This window comes from Pelophylax lessonae, assembly GCF_965119305.1.
Source record: "Pelophylax lessonae genome assembly, chromosome: 2".
NCBI lineage: Eukaryota > Metazoa > Chordata > Amphibia > Anura > Ranidae > Pelophylax > Pelophylax lessonae.
Window position 1 is genome coordinate 119,104,916 of NC_138769.1, and position 16,788 is coordinate 119,121,703.

Here is a 16,788-nt window from a genome sequence, read left to right on the forward strand (position 1 = left end):
GATTTAACACAAACACTTGCCAGTCTATGTATTGCTTTAAAAAGAAGGATAGGAGATCATTAAAAAAACAACTGAATTTACTAACTGTGGAGAGAGATAAAAGACTTTATTGCATCCTAGCAAAAATCAGTGGGCCATTTAGGCTCCATGTACACGGGACGTTGTTAAAAGTCCCTTTGAATGCTGGAATTTTAGGACGTTTGAAACGTCCGTTCGGTCACGTTTGTGCGGGTGTTTAGCGGGCGTTTGCGTTTAGAACCGTTCCTAGAGGTCAAAAAAATTATTCCCCTTTAAAATGGAAAAACGCGAACGCTAAACACGGGTCATCGCGTTCGGTCGCGTTTTTAATGCCGGGAAACACACGTTCGAATGCAAATAATTGCGTTCTAAAACACATCCCTGAACGCAACTGCCTGCAAACGACCATGTGTACATGAACAGATAAGATAATATGGAGCTGCGCTCAGGGGCTTCTGAAAAAAAACGCCCAACTGCTCCTAAACGGCCATTTCCAGCGTCCCGTGTACATGGAGCCTTAAACTTAAAAGCACATTAAACTGAAAGCTAAAACAGTTTTGCTTCCACGTGCCAACTCTGCAGTTCGTTTGGCTGCTGGAGACCAAGGCCAACATCAATCGTCTCTACCATGAGGGGGTTATAAGTGTATTCATCCACAAACTTGGACAACCAGGAGTAAAAAAAGGAACTAGAGACATTGATAAGACACCTGGAGCAACAGAACTACATGGCAGGGAGAACAGACACAGGAAGGAGCTCCACTAACATATACACCTGCCCTAACAGGTCTCCCGACGCTTGCAAGTCGGGTTTCATCCATGATGCCCGAAGACCAACATCAGCCATTATTGCTTCTGATCTCAAAAGTAAATGGGGCCTCAAAATCAATGCCCATAGCCCCCCATCACTCCATTCCAAAGGAATGACAAATCGTACATTTCCCATAGGAAGTAGTCAGAAATCCCACTCCTTTATCCCCTTCACATACCTAAAGGAACAGAAAAGCTGTGAGTATAAAACGTTAGGTCAAGTATTTAACACTTTAACACTTTCTATCCAGGTGGGTAATTTTCTTCTAAGTTTACCGTCCTGGAATGTTAATAAAATGATATAATTTTTACTCGTTTGTGGAAGTGTGTTTGCCGCTAAAGTCCCACACCCTAGGGGGACCCCCCACTTTGTTTGTTCAGTTTATAGGGATGTTGGCAAACCACTTCCAAGCTTTCATATAGCTGGGGTATACAATTTCTACCCGTCCTGGACTGTTAGAGACAACTTGAACAAGCTACTGATGAGCATAAATATTGCTTTGCAAAACACTGTCTTTGATGGTCAAGGGTTAAATAAACCATGCTGTACACTACGTCTGAAACTGCACATTTACTGCTAGCTTAACATCTTACATAGCTCACAGATTTAACCAGTCTCAGCAGCGACAGAACTGCAATCCTACACTATAAAACACCAAACAACATTTGTGTGGAATAATGCAATCAACTGGAGAATAGGGTAGTAGTTCTAAGGTTTCACCACCTATCAGTAATGTAAACAAACCAAAGTCTGTACAGTTCAAGCTTTCAAGCCTCAATGGTAAAGAAATATTACATTGTTGGTTCAAAACAGCATTTGGTGCAAGAATAGCAAAAATGCAAGACAAAATGGTTAATGAAGAATACAATAAAAAAATTGGAAGACTTCTTACCTCTGGAAGTAATCCCTCAGTTGGAGTGGGTGAGACCCCATCGACACTGTCTTGACTCCTGGCACTGAGCTGTGGAGACATGGTGGGAGATTCATCGATGTAGGGCATGGTCTCTGAGCCCTCGCGGGAGCTCTTCTGCTCCTCATTCCCCTCAGCATCGTAATGGTCAGTGCCATAGTTGAAATCTGTTACGAGGAACAAAAAAGGCCGTTGAGTGCCTTCAATAAGGGCAGCCAAAGAGGAAGCATATGGCTTGTGCCTAGGGGTCATACTGGCATCGGAGCTTCTTCACAGGGAAAGTGGTCAGAGAAGGAGGTAAGAGATTTGAGCACCAGAAAGGTCAGAAGAATGTGCACAGAAAGCAAAGGAACACACGCTAACGCAATGACAAAAAAGGAAACTGACGTGGGAAAATACACCACTTAGGCTAGTAAAAAGTAATGAAGAAATAACAAGTAAAGTCAAAACAAACCAGTAGAACAGGAACAGAAATCAGAGTGCAAATAACCCGAAAGAAAGAAGAATGTTCCGAAAGAATGAAATAAAAAAAAAAAAAAAAATGAGAGAAATAAAATCAAACCCCTGCAAAGAATGAAATTCTATGATGAAGAAAGGAAAAATTGAGGGAGGGAGAACACATAGGGAAGACGGAAAGCCTCAGAAGCTGGAGAAGAAGCCAGGGGAGCCAGTCCTGCAGTTAAATAAAGATTACAGAGGTCAATTGGCCACCTCTGAAACACACTACGACTAAAGGATTAGGGAAAGCCTGCGAGCTTGCGAAAACTGGAAAATCAGTGGCTGTCCACAGATGACAGCATCAGAGCTATTCCGGGCCCTGCTCGTTGCCTCCTTCTCTGAGTCAGAGAGACTGAAGGGGGGTGTGGGGCTCACTGTTTCCATTTAATGCTCAAATTATTCTACAAATATCATTTTTAAAACAGCAAATGTAGAAACTAAACACCTTTACTCTGCAGAAGCACATTTTCCTTTTTTTTGCTTTTCAGTTTTTTTTTTTTTAATTTTCTCAAGAAAAACGTCTTATATCTATACGTTTATGACTTAACTCTAAATCATAGGCCTTAAGCCCCTGAAACTGTGGTCACCATGGCAACCTTCAATGCAGGATTTTTAGCAAATGTACATTCACTTTTAGTCCTAATCAGGTCCTTTTGAGGGGAGTGGGATTTCTGAAGGGTAGGAAAATGGGTGAAAAACAAAAAGGATTACAGGAAGGAAACAAGTGCAGGTATGGGGTTTCCAGACTGCTTGTGCCAGAGATCATCATGTCCTTAAGTCCTAGACAGTGCACAAAATAACAGAACCTTGTAATGTAATATGGAGATGTTCCCAGCATGCTGTGTGTATAATCAGGGGTATGACTGACTAGTTAAAGACGCACATTCTTGTCAAGTATGGCTCATTGACATCACAGCCTAGGACAGTGGTCTCCAAACTGCGGCTTGGGGGCCAGATGTGGCCCTCTGTTTGCTTTTTTCCAGCTGTTGGGGAACTATTTTCATCTACTGATGCCAACATAATGGCATATTTCCCCCCCATTGACACCAAAGATGGGGCACAATTCCTCCCAATGACACCCAACAATGGGGCCCAATGACGCCCAACAATGGGGCCCAATGACGCCCAACAATGGGGCCCAATGACGCCAACAATGGGGCCCAATGACGCCAACAATGGGGCCCAATGACGCCAACAATGGGGCCCAATGACGCCAACAATGGGGCCCAATGACGCCAACAATGGGGCCCAATGACGCCAACAATGGGGTCCAATGACGCCAACAATGGGGCCCAATGACGCCAACAATGGGGCCCAATGACGCCAACAATGGGGCCCATGGATGCCAACAACTGGGCCCATGGCCAATTCCTTCCAATGACCCCAACAATGGGGCGCTATTCCTCCCACTGACACCAAAGATGGGGCATTGTTTATTCCCACTGACGTTGGGATCTTTTCTACTCCCAATGCCCAGTCTGGCCCCCCCCTTAAATCTGAAGGACAGTAAACTAGCCTTTTGTTTAGAAAGTTTGGAAACCCCTGGCCTAGGGGAAAAGGCTGGAAGTCAGAGCATAAGGTTAAGTATCTTTAGTTTTTGCAATTAAAAAAAATGAAAATTTTAAAAACACCAAGCAATTTTGCAAGGGGGTGGAGGCTAGTGGATAGCCAATAGGTAATATTTAATGATAGGTCTTCTTTACACTCTGTATACTACCTGAAATTATTGTAAATCCCAAACTTTATACAAAGCAAACCGATTTACCTGTTTTTATTTTTATTTTTTTTAAAGCTTGAGGGATTGCTTAGAAAGCACTCAGACATTTAGACATTATAGGCCAAGATGTGTACTTTGGCAGAAAAAGTGCATACAATGTGGTTATATTAAACAGGCCACTTTAAATAACCCAGCATGAAACTTTTGTTGCTATGAAGGGGTACATGATAAACTTTGAGACCCTGTCACCAATTCAAAAATTGTATGTAAATGCACAGAAGATTAACAAGTATTTAAATTGAGCTTTTTCTTTACAAGAAATTACATTTTTATTTTGTGCCACCCAACTTTCTAGAAAATATGACTAGTGAACTCCCTACTACAGCCTTACTTGTGTGTTTTAGCCCTCTGCTCTTTCAGGAGTGTCCAATTACTCTCTGTGCTGGTCTAACTCCCCCAAACACAAAACCTTTTATTTAGCGGTTAGAGGAGCAGTGAAGGGGAATACTATACTGTGTCACTTGAGTCTGCTGGGGCTGTGGACAACACATCCAAGATGGTGGCGCCCAGCAGTACCAGGTATTTTAGATGTCTACACAAGGGAGGCTTCCACAGCTAAATCACATGCATAAAATGTTAAATTTACACAACCTTACGGGAATATTTTTGTTAAAATAAATGATCTTGGACAAGGTCTCTTTAAGAAACCCTGGCATTGTATGTGCTCTTTAGAGCTCTTGCATACTACTTAAAAAAGCTCAGTACAGCGTTTTTTCTTTTACAGAGCTAAAATGTAGCTTATTATTTACAATGTGCCTGTGCACACAGGTACGTAAGCAGGCGCCAAATATTGTTCAGTAAAAAAAAAAAAGGAAAATCTGTGTTCCTGGTCAGTATTTTGCGCTAGCCCGCACAAATATGTGCATAAATATGAATGGATTTTCCCTAGTAAACGTGCATGTGTGTGCAACTACATGCATAAATATGTGCAAATTTGCGCAAAAAAACAACTAAAATTATGGCCAAAAAAGCCGAAGCTCAAACATCAGTACCATGTGCAAGAGGCCTAATGAATAGGTTTTATTGAAGACAGCTGATTGTCTGATACAGGGCGGGCAGATAAAACGCTGCGTTCAAATGCGTACATAGTACAGTTTTGTATGCATCTAAATGCAAAAAAAGTGCACTGCGTTTAGCCATGCACAAAAAAAGTAGGAAACAAAAAGTAGGACACAGCGGTGTCCAAGGCTGCACGGCTCTGCAGATTTTGCACTTGTACACAAATAAGCTATTAGAAGAATTGCATTCATCCAAACTCTAGGCGTGCATTTTATGCAGGATCTTCTGCTAGCTTTGCCAGTAAGAACCTGCATTCCATGCAGAAAATATGCATATGCTCACGTGAATAAAGCCTTAAAGCGGAGTTCCACCCAAAAGTGGAACTTCCGCTTTAGGTATTCTAACCCCCTGACATGCCACATTTGGCATGTCATTTTTTTGGGGGGGGAGCGGGTACCTAGTTTTGACAGGTACCAGCTCCCACTTCCGCTCGGAGTTCTCCTCTCCCCCTCCCTCCCTGCAATCTTCTGGGACATGTCAGAGGTCCCGGAAGATTGCCGGCCAATCAAGACGCACAGCGCGACTCGCGCATGCGCAGTGGGTACCCGGCTGTGAAGCCGCAAACTGTCACAGCCAGGTGCCCACAGCAGTGATGCCAGCGCCAAGGGAGAGGATCGAGGCTTCAGGCGGCCGCATCGCTGGACCGTTGGACAGATGAGAGAAATGGCTGGAACTCCGCTTTAAGTTACGATAGTTTTCCTTAGTGAATAAGCCTATATTTACATGAAACAACAGAAAATAGGAGATGATTTTGCAACCTATTTCTTGCAATAGACAGCACAGGCAGAGTTTGTTACAGTCATAGCAGAACATCCATTCAATTTCTCCCCCTTTTTTTGCTTTTCATTCTATCAATACAGTTAGAAAAATGCATAAGCACATCTGACTGGTTGCTATACACAGCGCAGACAGTTTTTCATGCTAGTATACACTGCGGTACAGTCAGCCTGGTAAGGTATTCTGAACAGTACGTGAAGTCTTTCATGTCCCCGGAGATATTATTAGCTCTTTGTGAATTCATGGACTGCATTACAAAGAACCAAAGCAAAAGGAAAATGAATGCTATTACCAGAGCAACCAACCAGGGGCCAGGTTCAGTGCTTGCCTGAAAAAACTGGACCAGTTGGTAAGTGCGACACATACAGTTTTCGTCTTTTTTTTTTTTTAAATCAGCCCTACTATTGATGCTAAAAAATCAAGTGTTTGAAAGATTGCACCCAACAATCAAATCGCCAGTTTTGATACAAAAAAAAAAAAAAAAAAAGAAAGAAAATACTCCCCACTTGACAGTTACGTACAGCGCAAGGTTTTTTGTAGCAAACTTCAATGGAAAGTACTACTACTACTGTAGATGCCATTTATATTGTGTGATAGGACCAAGCATTCCACATGCCTCGAAGTGCCTGATACAGGAGATTCTAATGGAGGTGCAGAGTGAAGTCAGGAGTATCTGCCCCATGGTGGTAAGTATTCACATAGCTTTTCTTTTTTTGTTTTTCAGACTGTCATACAAGGTTTGCAATTCGAGCTGTAAGTGCCCCTGTTGGTACCAACTGTTTGTTAATTGTTCAATCAATTTTTGTTAAAAGATTTTGGTGAAACATTAGTGACCAAACAGTGATTGCATCCAATCAGATGCAGGCACTGTTCAGGTATTATGACAGCCAATCGAGCCAGCTGTTAGAATACATAAGCTGGCAGGGAAGATTCCTCCAGCCACACTGTTTAGAGAAAAGAAATCTAAAAGTGTATGGCCAGCTTTATTGAGTTGTGTTAACACACGTGCTACATTAAGACAGCCAATTCTTTATGAATGGGATGCCAACACACCGAAATGGACTAATAAAAACATACATCAGCCTTTTTTTTGTTAATTTAGTGCACAACACACAGTATATTTACACTGTGGTATACTGTTTGCTGGGTTCTTCTGTACAATGCGTTGGAGTGCCATACACAATGAATGGTGCACTGCAATGTGTTGTTTTAGGGTGTGCTTGTGTGTAAATGGGACCTAAACAAAAACCTTCTCATCAGATTTGTGCATTTAAGATATTTTAAGCATTATGTTTACCTGTAAAAGCCTCCCTTGTGTAGACATCCAAAAGCCCTGAGACTGCTATTGGGTGCCACCATCTTGGATGTGATGTCAGCAGCTCCAGCAAGTAACACTCTATATTACTCCTCTACACTCATCCCCTGGCAAATACATAAAATGTTACATGAGGAGCTGAGGGGAGGGGCAAAGGAGCTGGGCCAGCACAAAGAGTAATTAGACACTCCCAGAAGAGGAGAGAACTATGATGAGTAAGCAGGGAAGGGCCTTTTCTAAGGAGTGGGCTCTATAAATCTAAATTTCTAGAAAGGAAAAATGCTGCCAGTAAGCATTTAGAGTAGGGATTGACCAATGTTTTTTTCAGGGCCGATACCGATTTTCCGGCCACCCTTCAGGCCAATAGCTGATATTAGGTGCCGATATTCTGTACATTTAAAGTTTTTATTTTTACACTGTCCTTTTAATTTTTTTTTTTAGCACTTTTATTGCTGTCACAAGGAATGTAAACATCTCTTGTGACAAGAATAGGCAGTGACAGCTACACTTTATGAAGGAATCTGGGATCTATAAGACCCCAAACCCCTCCTCTGCACTTAAAAGCATTCAAAAACGCCAAGTTTGGCTGTTCTGAATACTGTCATTTTTATTAAAATCTGGCACCTTTAAGGCTCCAGTAACCATAAGTAATGTCATGACATCGCTTCCAGGTTTCATCGGAGACCCGATCGGAGGCGATTCCGGCTTTGTTCAGGTCTTCGGTAAGTCGGCAGACATGCTGGCTGGTCGCTCGGGCCTCCTGGTGGGAAGGGAGACCCAGGCGGAGTGGCGGAAAGGGGGGGGGGGGGGGGGGAAGTCCCCTCCGGCTGCTTGCAATAACAGCTGAGCGGCTGATTAGCCACATCCATTGTCAATACAAGAAAGCCGACCATCGGCTCTAAAAGAAAAAAAAAAAAACGGTACCGGGGTGATGCCTCTTGCTGCAGGCATCACTCCAGTACAACCACTTGAAGCAATATCAGCCATACCGGCAAGTTTGTGACCGATACTTCAAAAATAAGTGAATTTTGGCCCCATCCATAATCAGTTGATCCCTAATGTAGAGTACATGATTTTTTGAGCTTCTACCTGCGATGTTATAAGTTGTGAAGAATCTCTTTGAGACAGCTTTTCTAATCATAAAATAACTCAGGAAAGCTTGGCTACATATACACACCCACAAGAATTTCGTAACCTAAGCAATATGCATACTGTCCTTTTATCAGCCCAGGGAATACCTGAATTTTCCAGAGATCAGTACTCATTTGTATAATTAATGAGTAGTAAAAGCAGAAGGCTCATGTAAAGTGAAGGAAGGGCAATCAATAGCTATTTCTCAATGACGGCAGGAAACCGTAAGTTAAGTACCAATATTTCTCTGCAAGGATTTTAAATTTCATTTAACGTACCACTATAGTCAGTGGTGTATTAAAACTCAGGCTACTGTTACGAAAGTAACATTGTCACTAAATAAGGACATCATAGTAGTGCCTGAATATACCAGCAACAGCCAACCTTTGAGTCAAGGGCAGAGAGAATGTATTCTTTAAGCCAACTAGGAATCAGTACTGTAGGATGATTGCACGGGTACATTATAATAAAAAGCTGGTATTGTCACCAAAGATCCTACTTTCTGCCTAAAATGTTAGTAATGAGCTTGATCATATGCATGCCTCTTCTGGAGTCTTACTTCCCCAACTGCATTCTCTATCATAAAGAACAAATGGAAAATCTATTTAATATCAATGGCACACCCTTGAAATATTTGTGTCATACGGGTGCTAGCTCTTCTGTAGCATTTGAGAGACGTAGTAAGTCAGAATATGCTTGTGCCCATCAATGTCCACCCATAGCGGAAGTCTTCTGGATGGACATGACATTAAACAAAACAAGGCAAGTGACCAAAACATTCTGCCCAGTCTAGTTTTAAGCTTACTTTATTGTCTGGTTATTATAATCCCAAAGCTGAAATAAATGTCTTTGGGGGAAATCTTTTTTTTCCATAGAGCATCTCCAAGTAACTGTTTTCCAAAATCTCACAGCAGGCTTTTTAAAGGCCCCTGGTGACACATCAGACTGTTGTCATGCGAAAAACTCTGCGCTATACAACTCCCAGCCCTGACGCAATGTTCAGAGAATACACTAACATTTCCACACAATTTCAGAGCTCCCCCCCCCCCCCATATGAAGAGGATACTACTGGCAGCCACAAATATTTGGCAAACAGGGAGGCCAATTGCAAAAAAGTGACACTGAGCTTTTAAACGGTCTTCTAAGCAAGTTGGGATTAAATGTACATGTATGACTACAGCATAATTGCAATAGGTTGCAATATATCAGTCCCTAATGCCCCAGTCCATGGGGGCAAAAGGGGCTATTTTCAGACCACCAATATATATGTATAAGTACTTTACAATATTAAACTAGTGCAACATGGCGGACAAATCATGAGTGAATTATGCTTAAAGATGGACATTTATGGGTCCTTTTTTGTTCAGTCAGTGAAAAGAAGCAGCACTGACGAGTGAATGATGCTGAAGAGGTATATGCAGCACTGCCGAGTAAATGATGCTGAAGGGGTATAAGCAGCATTGACGAGTGAATGATGCTGAAGGGGTTTAAGCAGCACTGACGAGTGAATGATGCTGAAGGGGTTTAAGCAGCATTGACGAGTGAATGATGCTGAAGGGGTTTAAGCAGCACTGACGAGTGAATGATGCTGAAGGGGTATAAGCAGCATTGACGAGTGAATGATGCTGAAGGGGTATAAGCAGCACTGACGAGTGAATGATGCTGAAGGGGTATAAGCAGCATTGACGAGTGAATGATGCTGAAGGGGTATAAGCAGCACTGACGAGTGAATGATGCTGAAGGGGTATAAGCAGCACTGACGAGTGAATGATACTGAGGAGGTATGAGCAGCACTGACGAGTGAATGATACTGAGGAGGTATGAGCAGCACTGACGAGTGAATGATACTGAGGAGGTATGAGCAGCACTGACGAGTGAATGATACTGAGGAGGTATGAGCAGCACTGACGAGTGAATGATGCTGAAGGGGTTTAAGCAGCACTGACGAGTGAATGATACTGAGGAGGTATGAGCAGCACTGACGAGTGAATGATACTGAGGAGGTATGAGCAGAACTGACAAGTGAATGATGCTGAAGGGGTATAAGCAGCACTGACGAGTGAATGATACTGAGGAGGTATGAGCAGCACTGACGAGTAAATGATGCTGAAGAGGTATATGCAGCACTGCCGAGTAAATGATGCTGAAGGGGTTTAAGCAGCACTGACGAGTGAATGATGCTGAAGGGGTATAAGCAGCACTGACGAGTGAATGATGCTGAAGGGGTATAAGCAGCACTGACGAGTGAATGATGCTGAAGGGGTATAAGCAGCACTGACGAGTGAATGATACTGAGGAGGTAAGAGCAGCACTGACGAGTGAATGATACTGAGGAGGTATGAGCAGCACTGACGAGTGAATGATACTGAGGAGGTATGAGCAGCACTGACGAGTGAATGATGCTGAAGGTGTTTAAGCAGCACTGACGAGTGAATGATACTGAGGAGGTATGAGCAGCACTGACGAGTGAATGATACTGAGGAGGTATGAGCAGCACTGACAAGTGAATGATGCTGAAGGGGTATAAGCAGCACTGACGAGTGAATGATACTGAGGAGGTATGAGCAGCACTGACGAGTAAATGATGCTGAAGAGGTATATGCAGCAATGCCGAGTAAATGATGCTGAAGGGGTTTAAGCAGCACTGACGAGTGAATGATGCTGAAGGGGTATAAGCAGCACTGACGAGTGAATGATGCTGAAGGGGTATAAGCAGCACTGACGAGTGAATGATGCTGAAGGGGTATAAGCAGCACTGACGAGTGAATGATGCTGAAGGGGTATAAGCAGCACTGACGAGTGAATGATACTGAGGAGGTATGAGCAGCACTGACGAGTGAATGATACTGAGGAGGTACGAGCAGCACTGACGAGTGAATGATGCTGAAGGGGTTTAAGCAGCACTGACGAGTGAATGATGCTGAAGGGGTTTAAGCAGCACTGACGAGTGAATGATGCTGAAGGGGTATAAGCACTAGCAGCACTGACGAGTGAATGATACTGAGGAGGTATGAGCAGCACTGACGAGTAAATGATGCTGAAGGGGTTTAAGCAGCACTGATGAGTGAATGATGCTGAAGGGGTTTAAGCAGCACTGACGAGTGAATGATGCTGAAGGGGTTTAAGCAGCACTGACGAGTGAATGATGCTGAAGGGGTTTAAGCAGCACAGACGAGTGAATGATGCTGAAGGGGTATAAGCAGCACTGACGAGTGAATGATGCTGAAGGGGTATAAGCAGCACTGACGAGTGAATGATGCTGAAGGGGTATAAGCAGCACTGACGAGTGAATGATGCTGAAGGGGTATAAGCAGCACTGACGAGTGAATGATGCTGAAGGGGAAAGGACAGCACTAGAGAATCAAAAATGCTAAAGAAGAGCAGCACTGGAAGGTTGAAGTGGTTGTAAAGTTAAAAAAAATATTATTGCCAGCCCCCTCTCTTAAATGCAGCCGTCCTACACTGTGTAAGTGTTAGTGTAAAAATGATACCTCTAAATACCTCATCTCTGATCTGTTCAGGCTGGTCACATGACCCCCGGACGCTCTCCTCCGATCAACGGGCTACAGCAGGAGGAGCAAATATCCCCTATGTTGTCAGCCTGGGAGGTCACGTGAACACTGTGCAGTCCGAGGAGACCGGCCAGAGATCATGAGACTGGCCAGAACACATCTGAAAAAAGATATTTAAAGGCATTGTTTTACACTAACACTTACAGTGTAGGATGACTGCATAAAAAGAGAGGGGCTGACAGTGATATTTATTTAAGTTTACTATTAATAGCTGCAGGCGGAGAGAGGAGGGGCAGCTCACACACTCAGGAGCTGACAGGCAGTGGGATGACAGAGGCACATAAACGGACCACAGTAATCAGGGCTCAGCAGGAGCCCTGATTACTGTGGTCAGCACACCAAGGGGCAAGCACTGTGCTATTTAACCTGCTATGAAGGAATAGGAGCTTTTTTTTTTTTTTTTAAAGGTTACAACCACTTTTTGCTATACATCAGCCTTTCTCAACCTTTTCAACACAGAGGAACCCTTGGAATAATTTCAAGGAACCCCTCAGGGAACCCCTGCTAAAAATGACTATATTTACAACTCATGATACATTAGTGTGATGTCGGTGAGATGAATGCTCCTTACACTTGTGGACAATGGGAAGAATTACTTTCTTCCAGATAGCTAAAAAGATCAATAGTGTCAGGGGAACTTATCTAAGAGACAGAAATTGCTCATTGCTCAAGGAAACCCTAGCAACCTCTGGAGGAACCCTAGGGTTCCACGGAACCTGCTTGAGAACCACTGCTGTATACAGTTACAGCTCTTTCAATTTATGAATAAAAAGCTGAAAGGCCACGATAAACATGTCATACTGGTAAAAAGAAAGACACTGCTAGTTTTGCAAACTTATTATATTTATAAAGATTCTTTGTGATTATAAAAATTTAAAAAAGGCAAATACATTCAAATATATACATAAAAAATAAAAAGGAGTATGTTTACATCAACATGCTATATATATATATATATATATATATATATACACACAGGGATTTCCTAAAACTGAAGAGTGCAAAATCTGGTGCAGCTCTGCACAGAAACCAATCAGCTTCCAGGTTTTGTCAAAGCTTAATGGAACAAGCTGGAGTTAGAAGCGGATTGGCTACAATGCACATCTGCACCAAATTCTGAGTGCACTAATTTTAGCAAATCTCCCCCACAGTGTATATTGGAGCAATGATCCCACCAATCATGTATGTGGGATGAACATTATAAGGAACTGAAAGGGTAGAGACAGAAAATAAGGCGAAACTGAGATTAGGATTATCATTATGACAATATACAAAATGGCAATGTATGTGTAAACCTATCTCACTACAATACAATGACAACAACATATGGCTATAAGCATACATACATGCAAAAGGATGACCAGAGTTTACAACTAGCCATTATAGCTGGCCCTACACTATTAAATTGTCATTAAACCTACATCATAAAAAAAACGAATAAAGGCTGTATTACATGCTGTTCATACTTAGTCAATATGGGATTTGTTTTCTGTATTCTGCTAAAAAACGTGGTTAATCCTGCTGTTCATTGTCCCTCCCTCCTTGTCTGTGTCCCCACTGCAGCCTAAGATTGTGTAGATCAGCCATTGCCACATCTACCGAGCATGCGGGTTTCAGTTCCTTTCTAAGCTGTTCATTTCCTAATTTTTCAGCCCACATGACTACAGGGCCACATGCATGGGCATATACACTCCAAATGACTACAGGGCCACATGCATGGGCATATACACTCAAAATAAATGACAGCCCACACATTTTACTAACATGTCCCTTTAATATAAGTCAATCAATTGATTTATTCTGTTAATCAGGGATTACCACACACTGATCTAAATACAGTCAATTGATCAGTGTATGGCAAACTTAAAGATGTATGAGTTTATGAAGCATACAAACATCCATACTCCCCTCAATATTGCAGCTGTCCCATGTTGGCTCTAAGACCTGAAACAGAGTGATCACATGACCACTGCTCACTTAATTCTCGGTCTTCTTTAAGCAGAGAGCAGCGACTGCGCGCCACCTCTCTGTTCTGCTCCTCCAGTGCTCACTGGATCACTGGGTTATAGAGAGGGTGGGCACAGCTGCCTTTGGCTCTCAGCGTTGAATCAGTCGAGTGGATCCCATCAATATTGTTGGGATCCTTTAAGCCTGCTATAAGCAAACTCTCAAGTCACAGGAGTACATAAGTGAACTCCTGAGACCCACAAGAGAAGTACAGCCAAAAAAGCTTTGGTCATACTGGTCTTTTAGGTAAGCACCTCTGCAATCAGACATGAAAATAGCTGTCGGAGATACGAGTTTATTGACGAAGACCCTGTTCACACTTGAGCGTTTTTCAACTCGAAGCTTGACGCTCCGAAACACTAAACAAGCAAAATCCCATTATTTCAATGGCCCTTGTTCACATTTGAGCATTTTGTCGCCTATAGCAAAACGCACGTGGCTCAAAAAAAGCACAGGAGCTACTTTTCAGCCAGATTTGAGCTTTTTTGTCCCCATAGACATTAATAGAAAATGTCTGAACAGCTAGACATTAGCGTTTTTTTCAAGCGGTTTCAGCTCCAACAGCAGCTTCCATCTCCTTTATTAGCACCACTCCACACCTTACACAGGTTTCTGTTAGCCTATATCTGCAAATCTGCTTAAAAACACATTTAAAACTTCTAGGAAGTAAAAAGGCTTGAAAAAATGCCTGAAAAATGCTCAGCTCAATTGTGAATGTAGCCTAAAGGCAAATAGGCTGTTCACTTTGTAAGGCAATTTTCCCTTCGCTTAGTAAATGTTGTGAAAATTCACCTTGCAATAAATCATGTGCATGGAAAAAATGTTTTTTGCTTGCACGTGATTGGTTCAGAGCAGACAGCATCGACTAACAGTCACCAGCTATTTGCTCAGTGAGACCTGGGAAACGAGTGATCGGTGGTGTTTGATCACTTGGTTCTCAGTCTTAGAGACAGCGGTGGACCGATGCTACATCCACCTAGGTAAGTATCATTCTGGGGGGGGACCTCAAAAAAAACAAAACAAAAAAAAACCCCATACTTCTTTAAATTTCAATGTGCCCAACTTCAATCCTCTTCTCTGACTGTTTAATGGCCAAGATCACATTTAAAAAAAAATAAACGCAAAAAAAAAGAAATACACCTACTTTTGCAGAAAAGAAAAAGTGCATATTATTTTTTTACAGCAGCCTGCAAAGCTTACAACCACAATCAGTCGGTCGCATGTGTAATGACAGGCTCCTGCAAACTCTTCCTCTAGCTCTCTGCCTGTACTTCTGTATTGGCTTTCAGTTACAGAACTGGAGGAAGTGTCAGTGAAATACGAGGGTACTGCGATGGCAGACAGGACTTGTAGTTCATTCAATCATAGACCTCTGGAGCCCAACCAATTTCATATTTGACAGCTGAAGGACTCCGCAGCTGTTATGGGAGGGGCATCTGCTTAGCAGCATGTTACACCATAAATACAGACGTAACATGTTGTTAAAAGGTGGAATTTGCCTTTAATGGTACTATTTCCTAAAAATGTACCCCCTTGAATGTTTATTATCTGTATACCTCAGCTATCCCTTATTCTTAGCTAAACACATGTTCTATTCTCTGGCGTACATGCTTAGATTTTTATACTGCTGGTATTTCACCCTAAGATCTTATACGCCTTTTCTTGCGAGCTTTTATGTTGTTCATTTTAGAGCCAAGCTATCCCCTCCCATCCTCTGTACTGACCAATGACAATCTCCTAGCTCCTCCAATATCATAGTAATTAACCACGTCAGCTCCGGAAGGTTTACCTCTCTTCATGACCAGGCCATTTTGTTTGTGATAGGGCACTGCGCTATTTTAACTGACAATTGCTTTGTTGTGCAACACTGCACCCAAATAAAATGTAGGTCCTTTTTTTTCCCCACAAATAGAGCTTTTGTTTTGGTGGTATTCATCTCCTCTGCGGTTATTTTTTGCTCTAAAAAGAAAGAGTGGAAAAAAAAAACGACGAGAATTTCGAAAAAAAAAAAAAAAATATCCAATAAAAAAAAAAATGTAAAAACCTAAATTTCTTCATTAATTTAGCCCAATATGTATTCTGCTACATATTTTTGTAAAATCACAAGCAGCATATATTAATTGGTTTGAGCAAAAGTTTTAGTGTCTACAAACTATGGGATAGATTTATGGAATTTTTATTAATTTATTTTTTTTACCCGTAATGGTGGAGATCAGCAACTTATAGTGGGACTGCGACATTGCGATGGACAAATCGGACACTTTTTTGGGAAACAGTGACACTAATACAGTGATCAGTGATTAAACTTTGCACTGTCACTTTACTAATGACACTGGCAGGGTAGGAGTTAATAGGGGAGATCAAAGGTTTTAAATGTGTGCCTAAAATGTGCTCTCTAGCTGTGGGGGAGGTGCTTGGGCCATGGGAAAGCAGAAATCCGCGTTCCTACTTTGCAGAAACACAGGATCACTACCTCCCTTACTGACAAAACTGCAGTCTGCTTGTTTACATAGCCAGACCGCCATTCTACTTTTGTCCTGAACAATCGGCGGGTCCCGGCAGACATCAAGTTCGGTGGACCTGCTGATTGGCTCCCACTGTGATTGGACAGCAGGTCGCTGGCAGCACGTGCCCGTGTCCCAGACCTGAAAGTGCAGGATCACGTACAGGTATGTGATTCAGCGTAGAGCCCAAAGGGCCATGTGGAGGCCTGGTCTTCCATACCATATTTAAACTACGGACTTGACCATGGCCTCCAGGCTCTGAGGAAGAGGCACGGCCTCGAAACGCGTCAGCCCTCTGCTTCCAGTAAAGACGTTGATCCTCTGGCATGAGGCAGATTTATGGAATTGATGTGCCTGAATTTCACGATTGTTTGTGAGTAGCTGATTTTAATTTTTCATTTAATAAACTC

General features: G+C 42.5%; 1 protein-coding gene across 4 annotated transcripts in view; it reads right to left on the bottom strand.

Annotated features, from left to right (window-relative positions):
- Positions 1–16,788, bottom strand: part of ABR (ABR activator of RhoGEF and GTPase) — a 716,822-nt gene that overhangs the window by 465,504 nt on the left and 234,530 nt on the right. For all 4 annotated transcript variants that reach the window (XM_082247579.1, XM_082247581.1, XM_082247580.1 and 1 more), the window contains one exon: positions 1,721–1,905. In XM_082247579.1, the coding sequence (XP_082103705.1) occupies positions 1,721–1,905 (185 nt within the window). The remainder of the gene's footprint in view (positions 1–1,720; positions 1,906–16,788) is intronic.